The 12,503-nt window shown below is 35.6% G+C and overlaps 1 protein-coding gene across 4 annotated transcripts in view; it reads left to right on the top strand.

Annotated features, from left to right (window-relative positions):
• The window catches only part of HERC3 (HECT and RLD domain containing E3 ubiquitin protein ligase 3), a 120,663-nt gene extending 108,711 nt beyond the window's left edge, over window positions 1–11,952 (top strand). For 3 of the 4 annotated variants that reach the window (XM_074228143.1, XM_074228142.1, XM_074228144.1), the window contains 3 exons: window positions 2,389–2,572; window positions 3,068–3,170; window positions 10,072–11,952. In XM_074228143.1, the coding sequence (XP_074084244.1) occupies window positions 2,389–2,572; window positions 3,068–3,170; window positions 10,072–10,280 (496 nt within the window). In that variant the 3' untranslated portion in view covers window positions 10,281–11,952. Of the gene's footprint in view, window positions 1–2,388; window positions 2,573–3,067; window positions 3,171–6,108; window positions 6,230–10,071 lie in introns of those variants that run through there. The other variant, XM_074228145.1, reaches the window with a different exon arrangement.
• Window positions 11,953–12,503: the final 551 nt, after the last annotated feature.

Below are 12,503 nucleotides of genomic sequence, written 5' to 3' on the forward strand. Positions count from 1 at the left end.
CAAGAATCTGTTACAGCTGATATCTGACTACTCTTCTATGGCAGTCATTATATCTGCCTTCAGCCTGTCCAACAGAGTTATGAGATCAGGAACCACTAATATGGGACAGCTCCATTATCCTAGGTTATTATTCCAGAGTATGGATTCCCTTTTCACTCTTTGATTGTTCTCTCCAATGTAGAAACTTCTTCAGCTACCAGTCGGCCCCCAAAGAAGGACTCAGGATTACCTGCCTATGGTCAAAGGAAAAAACAAAACAAAATAAAAAGCAACAAAGTCAAAAGACTCCTTTAGCCAATCAGTATCTGTGTATTTTCTCATAGTTGTGATCCCTCTTGCTGTTGTTTGTCCCTAGTTTTCAAAGAAGACCGTGACATCAGGAAAGTGATGCCATTATTTGTTAGTGAATTGTAAGTGAGGGAGGGCTCTGCAAAGACACCAGCCTTACTCTCCTCCAGACCCATCTGGAAATGATGGCAAGATGGACATCAGAGGTCACCTGGAGATATGATCCTCAATGCTGTAATTTTTAGTTGATCCTTTCAGGTTCTCTATATAAATTGCCATCCATACCACACAAATAGATCATATACTTAACATACATACATATACAAACATGCTCCTTTTCCCATTCATAATTGCTAGATGTCTATCTAATTTTGCTAAATCTATCTTCTTGTCCTTAACATCTTTATCTTTTTTGTTAGATTTCTCTAAATCTCAAAGAATGCATTTTGATTTCTCACTATTAAACTTCTACTTGCCTTTTTCTCCCTGAAATTTGATAAACCTTTCCCTCAAATAGCTGCTATGTTATTTGGCTTCGATATATTAAGTGTTGATATTGATTCATTATCTTAGATGCCTTTAAGCTTAATTAAGTTTCTCTGTTTATCTCTTTCTGCTTTTATTATACCTTTGTCAGAAATGATTGCTATTCCTAGTTTTTTTCAGTTAAATTCTGCTCCAGCCTCTTATTTTAATTCTGTGGGGATCATTATGTTTCATGTATTTCTTATGATCACCATTTTTTTAAAATTCTGCTTTATAATTCATTTCATTTGGTGCATTCATCTCATTTTTGTCTATAGTTATGATTTTTATTGCTGCATTTTCCTTTCTTGTTTTCTTATGCTTTTTCCTTTCTTTATCCCTCCCCTTTAAAAAAAAAAAGTGAGACTAGAGAAATTTACCTAATATTTGTTAGATATAATTGTAATTATGGAGGATCTGTACTTCCCTAAGTCATGACATAACTCCATCTCTCCATAAAATCTCATCTCTTTTACAGGCTATCTTTTTTACTCAGCTTTTTTACAGAGTATCTCCCATGACTGGAATATTCTCCCTCCTTAGCTTCTTCCTTTAGACTCTCTAGCTTAAGTGTTTGATGACCTTGTGCAAGAACTTTTCTTTGAGACTTTCTCTCCTCCATTTTCATATCTAGAAAATTTTGAAAATTCTTTCAGGTAAGTTCTTTGAGACCTTGGAATGAAAATTTTTGCTCAGTCAATATTAAGGATGAATGACCATGTTAAAATTCAGTATCGCTCCTGCTAAATAACTTGAGCTACTCAGAAAAGAGACAAATTAAGATTTTTTTTTAATCTTAGGAGAACTATTTTATAGCCATCTAGAGTCACCAATATCTGATACGAAATCTAGTAATTTAAACATGGTTAAAGGATTTCAGTTAAATAAAAAGTAAACTTTGCCTATTAAAATTATTATACGTTGAGTTGAGTGACTGAAGGCAGTTTTAGTGATTACATCTCTCCAGGGTGTGTGTGTGTGTGTGTGTGTGTGTGTGTGTGTGTGTGTGTGTTCAAATATATCTTGTTTGAAGATATTTTTAGCTATCCCACAAAATTATCAGTTGTGATAATGATAGTATCTTCTTATATTTGGCAAACATGAATATTTCTTTTGGGATCAAGTAGTCTTTCTGCATATGAATCTAAGGAAGCAGGCCGATGGTCATGCTCTTTTGCTCCCAAAGAAACTATTTTACGTAACAGGGTTGCTCAGGTTTGAGGGTAGAAGAATATATTTAGTTGTTCATTGGGAGTTCTTGTTATTGAAATTACATTGACTGTGGTTGAGTCTCTTTAGTAGGGTTCCATTTAGTAGATGTTCTCATTCTCAGTGAGAGGTTTTAATTGAGTATCAGGAAAAAAGGGGAAAAAAAAGACAAGTAGACAGTCAATACAAATAGTCCTTTATTGATATAAATCAACTGGAGCAGACTTCATTCTAAAAATATAACTACAGGAACTGAACCAATAATGAAAATTGAAAAGGAATAGAAACACTAATGTTGAAATACAGTGCCCTTGCTGACATATACAACATAATCTTAATATCTTCTATTTTCTCTTCTTTGGACAGGCAGGAATTTGTGGATGCTTATGTCAACTATGTCTTCCACCTGTCAATTCATGAATGGTATGCAGCCTTTTCCAGTGGTTTTCTGAAGGTGTGTGGAGGCAAAGTATTAGAACTCTTCCAGCCTTCAGAGCTGAGGGCCATGATTGTGGGGAACAGCAATTATAACTGGGAGGAGTTGGAAGAGGTAAGGAAATAATTTGATATTTTGGTGGAGAGATTGCTGAAGTACTCTGGGTTGAATCTGTTTTTAGCCTAATCTTTTCAATAATATACTCTATTCTATTAGGATTTCTCTAACCATTAGTGGGTATCCTTAGCTTATGGGGGACTTGTCTTTAATCATTTTTTTTTCCCTAAACATGTTTGTTCCTATTCTTGGTTTTGCTGAGCCTGCCCTTGCTCTGTCATTCTTCCACTAACCCAAAGCTTCCCCAGTGTCTTACAATGTTTGTTTTCATAATTTCGGACATCATACCACTTGGCTGTCACGTCTTAAGGGTATGCCCATAGGATTGATGAGCAAATGTATGAATTTGCCAGTTTGCCAGTTTATATTGCTTATTTTGTTCATTAGTATGTTTTTGTCTGAAGGAAAAGGCTCTCTGTTTTAGCTATTTTTTGTAAGTTTCTTTATAAGTGGTATTATTTTTGTAAGTTCTTTGGCCTTTTTCTTTAACAGAGCACAATCTATAAAGGTGATTATTCAGCTGCACATCCCACAGTGAAAATGTTTTGGGAAACTTTTCATGAATTTCCTTTGGAAAAGAAGAAGAAATTTCTTTGTAAGTATCAATGAAAAGTATATCTCAGTTCAGTAATTAAATGAGCATTTATTAACTACCCATTTTTTGCTAGGGTTTCAAAGACAAAGCTGCCATCCCCTTAAGGTACTTACATTCTACTAGGGTGAAAACCACATTTCCCCAGATGATTTATTTATTCCAATTACATGTAGAGATAGTTTTCGACATTCAGCTTTTTGTAAGCTTTTGAGTTCCACATTTTTCTACCTCCTGCCCTTCCCCTATCTCCTCCCCAAAACAGTGAGTAATCTGATATAGGTTATACATGTATAATCATGTTTAACATTTTTCCATATTAGTCATGTGAAAAAAGAATCAGAACTAAAGGAAAGAAAAACCATGAGAAGGAAAAACATATATAAAACAAGTTTTGAAAAGTGAAAATAATGTGCTTTGGTCTGCATTCTGACGTTATAGTTTTTTTCTCGGAATGTGGATGGCATTTTCCATCATGTCTTTTAGGATTGGCTTTGATCACTGAACTGCTGAGAGGAGCTGGTTCCATCCTAGTTGATCATCTCACAATGTTATTGTTAATGTGTACAATGTTCTCTTGGTTTTGCTCCCTTCACTCAGCATCAGTTCTTGAGAGTCTTTCCAGACTTTTCTGAAGTCTTCCCATTCATGATTTCTAATAGAACAATAGTATTCCATCACATTCATATACCACAAATTATTCAGCCATTCCCCACTTGATGGACATCGCCTCAATTTCCCATTTTTTTGCCTCTACAAACAGAGCTGCTATAAATATTTTTGTACATGTGGGTCTTTAGACCTATGCACAGTTAAAAGGCAGTAAGCTTTTTGGGCATAGTTCCAAATTGATCTCCAGAATGATTGAATCAGTTCACAGTCCCTCCAGCATTATATTAGTATCCCAGTTTCCTATATACCCTCCAACATTGGTCATTTCCTTTTTTTATTATTTTAGCCAATCTGATGGTTCTGAGGCAGTACCTCAGAGTTGTTTTAATTTATACTTCTCTAGTCAATAATCACTTAGAGCATTTTTCCATCTGACTATAAATAGCTTTAACTTAGTCATTTGAAATATATTTTAGAAAGGAATCTTTTAACAGAAACACTAGGAACAAAAATTGTTTCCCAGCTTTCTGCATTCCTTCTAATCTTGGTGGCATTGGTTTTATTTGACCTCAAACCTATTTCATTGATGTATACCAAAGGGTATCAGTTATTGCATGAATTAATTACAACTGACTGGAAGTTAGGAAAAGAGTAAGTGCAAAAACTTGTACTAACAAATGAAGAGCTCACTTAATTGGGTCTATAGAACTTCCTGTGTCCTCCAGAAATCTTTAGAAGAGTCTTTGGCAGCAGTATAAATTGAGAATGAACTGCTCCTGCTTGTATGTTGAAAAACTTTGGTTTCTCTTGGCAGTTTTTATCAGAAAAGTTCTCACTTCATTTTATTTAAAGGTTTAGATTGTATTCATTGGTCAGAGCCCAATTGCCTGAGATGAAAGACAAGTCTTTTCTGTCTTGATGATTTTGTCTTTCAGGCAGCTTGACTTTGGCATATATTCACAATCCTTAGACACTGGCTCTAGTTGTTTGGTGCCAAAACTAGAATGGCCAAGTTATCGAGTTTAACGTAAAATAATATACTGTTAGTGACATTTCCAAGTGGTAGTTATTTTAGACTGGGCAACCGAGTTAGTTAAATACAAATAAATATCCTGAAAATGACCTTGTCAGAAACCATCATTTACTTGAGGCTTAGGAGTTGAAGGAAAACAAAACCTTTTGCTGAATAAACAAGTAAAGGGAAAAAAATGTGTTAAACCTTTGACAAGTAAATATATCCATTAACTTTTAACATGCAAACAAAAAGATTTATAATAAACAGTGCAAAAATTCCTTCTCTTAAAATAGCAGTTTCACATATAATTTCAGTGGATAACAAGTAAAAATAATAAAAACCATAATCAGGTAGCTAAAATTATATACCAAAAGCTCTTTATCCTTTATAAACCAATAATCAGCAAATTCCCATACTTATATCCTAAAGAAGAATTCAACAAACAAGTCATTCTGGTACTAAAGCACTTTACTATAGGCAGCATTTATGCCCCACAGTGGCATACTATTGGTATAATGTGCATATTATAATATAATATTGAAGTCATAACAATTTAATTACAAACTACATAATCTTCAGATAACCCTTAATAAAAGCTTTCAAAAATAGAGAACTATCTGAAGTAAAAATCTTGTAGAAATAGGTACATCTCACCCTGTCTTCCCCATTTGTTGAATTGAAAAATGAAATTTCATCCTGATACTTATATGTAATAGAACAGCCGTCATTAAGTTAAAAAAAGAAATGATAATAGCCTGTCATTATCATTTTTATCTGATTCATGTCAAAAATGAGAACAATGAATTAAGTGATAGCAATAGTAAAAATATTGACAACAATAAAGAGAACTTATATTGTCTTGATCCATCTATTCAGTAGCAGTTAAAATGACAAATTGGAAACAGCCAAAACATACACAAGCTAATGAAAAAAAAAAAGACCAGGCTTTTATGATAGTATAGGAAAGAAGTGAGCAGAGCCAAATGGATGGTTCTCATGTGAGGGGATAAATAAGGGAATGTTGCAGGGGATAGTGTGGAATTATGGGGCTTAAAAAAAGCAGGTATTGGGGGAAAAGCTCATATTTATAAAAAAAATTTATTCTTCAATTATATATTAAAAAAAATTTAATGCTTTTTTAAAACCATTTTTTCTTTTTAGGGCACTCCTAATCTAATGGAGGAGACAGTAGGGGATATATTAGCCACAAATCAGATGGGAGGACCCTGGGGTCTTTAGGGTGAAGAAGTAAAGCAGTACATATTTTTAAATATTTCCAGTAATAAAACTATATGCAAAATCTTTCTTTTTCAGGTCTTTATAACGTTGGAAGTTCTGGAAGACCTGAGTCTGAATTCTACCTCAGATGCTTACTACCTGTGTAGATAATGAGCAAGCCTCAGATTCCTCACTAATAAAATAAGAATGAAACCTGTTCACAGGGTCATTGTGAGGGCTCAGCAATAATATGTAAAGTGCTTTGTAAACCCTAAAGTACTAATATAAAATGCTAATTGTTATTATTATTATTGAGAAGGTAGGGATTTGGTACCTGCAAAAGGAGTTTCCATGTTACGTCTCCCAAAGGACTCTTTCCTTGAATTATGACTCCAAAGGCCAAAGTTGTAAAGGCTGGAAATTCAAATATAAATTATATTAATTTTTAAAAAACCAACAACAAAAAACATTTTATTAGTTTGCTTTGTTTTTGTGCAAAAGTTTCTGATCATCTTACTCTTTTAGATTGTTTAACTGTAATTGATTTTCTTTTCTTCTCACTCTCAAAGCCATTAAAAGTCATAATGATAAATCTGTATTATCAAGTAAAAAAACATTCCCTCATTGGTTATATAAAAAAAAATATATGACACATTCTAAAGCCTAAATTTCTCTCCTTTATATAGGGAGGGTAGATATCATTAGTCCTCCAATTCATGGATGTTTGTAAATGAATGTATTTAATTTATTAAAATATTATCGTAATTGATTTATTACTTCTCTTCATCTGTGTAACTATTCCCAGGACTTTGGGGCTTATCTGGCCATTGATTGGTTTGATGATCATTGTTGTTGGTGACATTCCCTTTTTTCCATGAGGTATTCCCCTCCAGTAATGACTATAGGGACTGAGTTGCAAGTACTATTGGATTTAATGTACTGGACTTTCTCCACCATAGTCTGAGAGGAAGTCAGAAAGCCTTCATACTTCGACTAGTTGGTCTTGCCTGCTCTTTCAGTGGGAGTTGATTCAGTATGCAGGTCATCTTTGGAAAGAATTCAGACTCAGATTTTCCCCAATTCAAGTATAGGCATTTCTTTGAGGGAGTAGGCTGGTTTACAGAGGGAGCCAGCAACTCAAATGAGGTGAGCTTTTAAAGGGTAGGGGTGAGGTAATCAGGGACATGTAGGTGACTTAATCCTTTCAGGCTAGGACAGGGATTTATTGTCTTGTTGATAGGGGGTCTGTCTTGTGCTGTAGGGAAGGAATTTTCTGACTCCTTGCCAGGGAACAAGGTCTTTAACTAAGATTCAGTGACCTCATCATTTACCCTCTCAAGGAGTTGGAACCCAAATTCATTTAGAGAACAGGGAAGATGAGATCATCTTCTTTAACTGCTTCAGGTAAGATGTCCTTGCCTCATTAACTACCTTCCTTGGGGAGGTAGATGATTTAAATAGAAAAATTGAGGGATCCAGGGGATGAAGGCAAGTCTCTATAGGGGTATAGCCATCTTTTGATATCATCTGGAATTTAATAAACCCCTGATTAGTGGATACAACCTTATTAGTGAGCAGATTGAGGATATACAGGCCAAAAAACAGAAGAGGGAAAGGGAAAAGATAGATGACGCTCTGACAAAATCAAAGCTGGGGGGCAGTCCCTGCTTGGTAAATGGATTTTACAAATAAAAAGCACACAAGAGAAGAATGGTGGCAGTGAGGCAAATTCAGACACATTCCTCTGGAAATGTCCTGTGTGTAGTCTTTGTGATTCAGGTATGCCTCTCAGAGTAGGTCTCTAGCTCAGTCAGTTGGGAGAGACTTTCTTCTCTGTTAAAAGAACACCTTAAAACGAATTTTTCCTTGGGATTAACATTAAAGTCAAAGTTTAACTTTCTTTTACTAGAAAATGAAATTTAGAACTTTTTAGATCAGGGAATTTACAGTTTTGGTTGGCCAGTAGTCATCATAATATTCAAAAAACACAGGTAAGCCTAGTTTTTTAATACTTGACATTATTTCCTCTCCCATTTGGAGGGTGAGATTCCACTAAGAAATTAATAACATAGTCTTTTATAAGTATGGATTCTACTAAAAAAGTGAATTCATTAAAACTTTCCAGATTAACAAAATGTTCTGGGATGTGCACATCCTTTAAGTTATTAAAATAAAATGGAAAAAAAAACTTGGTGGAAAAATGAATCTTTCTTTAAAATATTTTTCAAGATATACCACAGACTTTAGAACTCGTTGATGGGGGTTTGTCTTGTGCCTGTGGGCAGGGATTTTGGGGTCCTTACTAGGGGACAAGGTCTTTCCTTGAGTTTCAACGACCTCATCATGTCAGCTTTAGAAAGCCTTTCAACTAGTAGGTCTTGTCAGTGGCAATTTGTGGATAGTGGTAATGGTCCCCCTGTTCACAGGGACTACTTCACATTCCCCAAAGGAGACCTAGTGATTGGGAGAACTCTCCTATTCTCAGCATTTGAGTGTTTAACCTGACCATCCACAGTTGATAATCTAATATGGGAGATAAGATACATGAGGAGGGTGATCAGGAAAAGTGAAGACACAGGGTTAGTAAATTCAGTCCCAAGGCTATAAAATTATGTGTTTTCTTGAAGCAATAGTAAAATTAATTTGATTATTATTCCTATAGAAAGAAGGGAAAGCTAGGGTGGGGAGGTGGTTGGAATGTGCATGGGGTTTAGCAGATAGATGATGTGTTTGGGTGACCAGGGCCATCCAGACCTCATGAGCTCTCACTCATCAGGTCTTAGTAAGAGCAGAAGCTAGAAATCTGGTTGGGAAGGTGCATATCATGAATTTGAATATGATGAGGGGACTAGATATGTAGATTTTGCAGTTACTTGCATAGAAATAAATGAACCTTGAATTCATGAAAGAGTGGAGAGAGAGAGAGAGAGAGAGAGGAAAGAACCTAGGATAAAACAAATCACCCACAGATCAATGATAACTGCAAAGGAGTCTCAAAAGGCTCAATCATTCAGCTAGTAAGAAACTAAGAGAAGAGTGCCACTGAAAACCTAGAAATGTGAGATTGTTCAGGAGGAGACAGGCAAAAATGTCAGCTGTTACATGGAGAGCACAGAGATTGAGGAATGACGGTGGGAAGGTACTTAGTACTGGGGCATGTTGGAATGCAGTCCAAAAACAACATATGGCTGGTGGGAAATAAAGAGGTGGTAAGCCTTGGAACCATAAAGGTTTTGAGAGGAGTTTTTTTTTGCCCTCTACCCTCCTTCCCAACCCTCCAGTCAGAGGGGGACAGAGGGTACTGAGGAGGTCTGAGCCCAAAGGCAACTGCAGGCTTCCTAGAATAATAGAGTACATTCCATAGAAATGTAGTCTTTGACCTGCATTGGTAGGATTTTTTTTTCATTTTATTTAAGGCAATGGGGTCAAGTGACTTGCCAAAGGTCACACAGCTAGGTAATTATTAAGTGTCAGGTCTGATTTGACCTCAGGTCCTCCTGACTCCAGGGTTGGTGCTCTATCCACTGTGCCACCTAGCTGCCCCCAGTAGGAGTTTTCTTAGTGGGAATTCCCTATATCATAGAAGTCACAGGTATGGACTATGATGTCATGATGAAGACCTTATATAAGGTTACTGAATCAAGCTCTTTGCCAAGCACAATATGAACCAGCATATAATAAAAGCCAAAAGAGAGTCCCTGATCTTGAAAGAGATTACTATCTATTGGCTGGACTACATGGCTATGGATGTTCCTTCTAACTCTACAATTCTATTATCTTTGATGGATTCTAGGATATTTAAAAGGGGAGAGAAAGTTCTTCGTAATAAATTTGCAGTTTCATGTGCAGTCATCTTTTTTATTGTGTTGTTATGGAAATAATTGTTTATGCCATAAATTTTTAAAAATGAATTTTAAAAATAAATGAAAGCAAAGCAGTCACTATGATGTGTTTTCAGCGCTAGGAGAAGTGAATCAGAATGGAAGACAAACACCAGTGGGAATTGGCACTCTTTGTTGCTTGACTGTGGTTTTAATACCTTATCTTTTTTTCCCCCAGTATTTCTGACAGGCAGTGACCGGATCCCTATCTATGGAATGTCAAGCCTTCGAATCATCATCCAATCCACCACGAGTGGGGAGGAATATTTGCCTGTGGCTCATACTTGCTACAACCTTCTAGATCTACCCAAATACAGCAGCAAGGAGATCTTGAATACACGTCTGACTCAGGCTATCGACCACTATGAGGGATTTAGTTTAGCCTGAAGCACCCCCAAGTGTACTTGCCCTCCACCAAGCCTTGTGCAGAAGAACACATGGAGTGATTTTTATTTTGGATTTGTGCAATCAAATTGGGTTGAAATCCTTCAAGACTGGATCTCAGTGATATGTTTCTAGAGATATCAATGCAGTGAAACTCTAAGAAATCGGCATTTGGGTTAGGGGTGGAGTGGGATTGGGAATTGGGGAATTGACTCTCATTTAGAGATTTTATAAAAACTACCTTCTCAAATTCAACCTCTTCCATTCCAGCTGTCCCTTGCACTTCTCAATGTAATTGGTGATCTGCTGGGTAAAACAATAGTTTCCTAGCTGTCAGTTTCTAGATGCCTTCCCCTCTTTACAATTATTCCTCATCCATTCTTTCATTCTTCTAAAAGCTCGTTTCTTGTTGATCTTTTCTTCCTTACCTAAGAATGTTGAATCATTCACTCCTTGGAAGCCTTTGAAATTTTACTGGTGCATTTGGCTGACTTTGTCTCAAAGCCCCAAACATTACTCTGACATTCAGGAGGAAATGACTGTTTTACAGTTCAAAACTGAGTCTCAGTCTATGGCTTTGGTCTAACTTTGAGAACTTACAATGAATCTTTGTATACTTTTTTTTTAAGAGCTTCAGAGAAAAACAAAGTAAAACTTTTTTTTATGAATATGGCCTTCCTTTCCTTCTGAAGGATTTGCAGAGTAGCTTGGTATTTCAGTGGAAGCTAGTTCTATTTCTGCCTCTTCTAGGCATGTCCCTCTGAAAAAAAGAATGTGAGTTTTTTTATTCACATTATCTTGCTTTCCTGGCAATTTTTTTTAAAGAGATTCTTGTGTCAGGAGAAAGTAGCAATAAACCATATGTAACTGTGAAATTTCTAGTCAGTTTTTCCTTAAATCACTTTCTGTCACTTTTAAAACTTTCTTCTTTCCCTTCCTCCTACCATCTGCTTTTCCTTTTACAATTCTTCCTCTTACCCCTTCTCTTTTTCCTCTAATTTTATTTAACTTTTCCTTTCTTTCTTTCCTTCAGAGGATGCATGCAATTTATTCTTTTGAAATTTACATTAAAAATGTAAAATTTCTGTCCAACAGATTTATCTTCCCTCTTCACTAAATGCTGGCAAATTAAAGACTTTCTTTATTACAGAAGTTATGTTTTGCAAATTTTGAAATGCTTGTTTATAGTGGGAGATTATGTTTTAATCATGTAAATGTTTCTCAAAGGAATGGAATTCTACCTTCCACATCATGGAAAAATGTCCTTCATGATCAAAGAATTCACACAATTCTAATTTTAAAGACCTCCTAAGCTAGAGAAAACTTATTTATATAATATGCAGTATTTATGAACCACATGATATTACAAGATAATAAACTTTACACATCTCAATGAAAGGATATAGGGTTTTGCTTTTGCTTTTTGTTTTTTAAACTTCTCTGATTGCTACATTAGTAGTTTTTAAGTCTCTTTATAATACAAGGATATGAAATGTTTATTTTCTATGTGTGTGCATATTGTTCAGTATTATGCAATAAATCTGATGTTTTAAATCAGACTATTCCTCATTGCACCTCCAAAATAGATAAATATAGGATCAGATTTGGTATTATGTTGAAATCTGCTAAATTGGTATATTGTCCTTCCCAGAAGAATACTCTCTTGAGCTTTCCTACCTATGGTATATCGATAGCTATGGTTAATCAACAATCATTTTATCAGCAGTTACTAGTGTTAGACACTGTGCTGGGTGCTAATGTATTGGAATATTGATACAAGAGTAACATCAAAGAGTATTGATAAAGCAAGAGAGTACGGGATGCAACAGTAAAAGATGATATTTGGAGGATCTCATCCACCAAGATTATAAAAGGAACAAGGTGAGACAAAGCTAGGAGTCTTGGGAGTATAAAACAGACAGGAAGAAAGACTTAAGGAGGAGTGAAACAAGGAAGAAGTGGGAGGATACTGTAGAAAGAACAATGGTTTGGAGTCAAATTCTTGGTTCAAATCCTACCAACCCCCCTGTGGTGTCTGTGTCTGTGTGTGTGTGTGTGTGTGTGTGTATAAACCCTGAGCAAGTTACTCAGTTTCTCTTTGCCTTAGATCCCTCAATTCTAAAATGGTAGCATTATACTAAAAAGGTCCTTAAGATTCTTAAAGCTCCAAATCTATAATTCACTGATTCTTTGAGGAATTTCAGAATTTAGAATCATGGAAACAAA

Source organism: Macrotis lagotis, chromosome 3, assembly GCF_037893015.1.
Source record: "Macrotis lagotis isolate mMagLag1 chromosome 3, bilby.v1.9.chrom.fasta, whole genome shotgun sequence".
Lineage (NCBI taxonomy): Eukaryota > Metazoa > Chordata > Mammalia > Peramelemorphia > Peramelidae > Macrotis > Macrotis lagotis.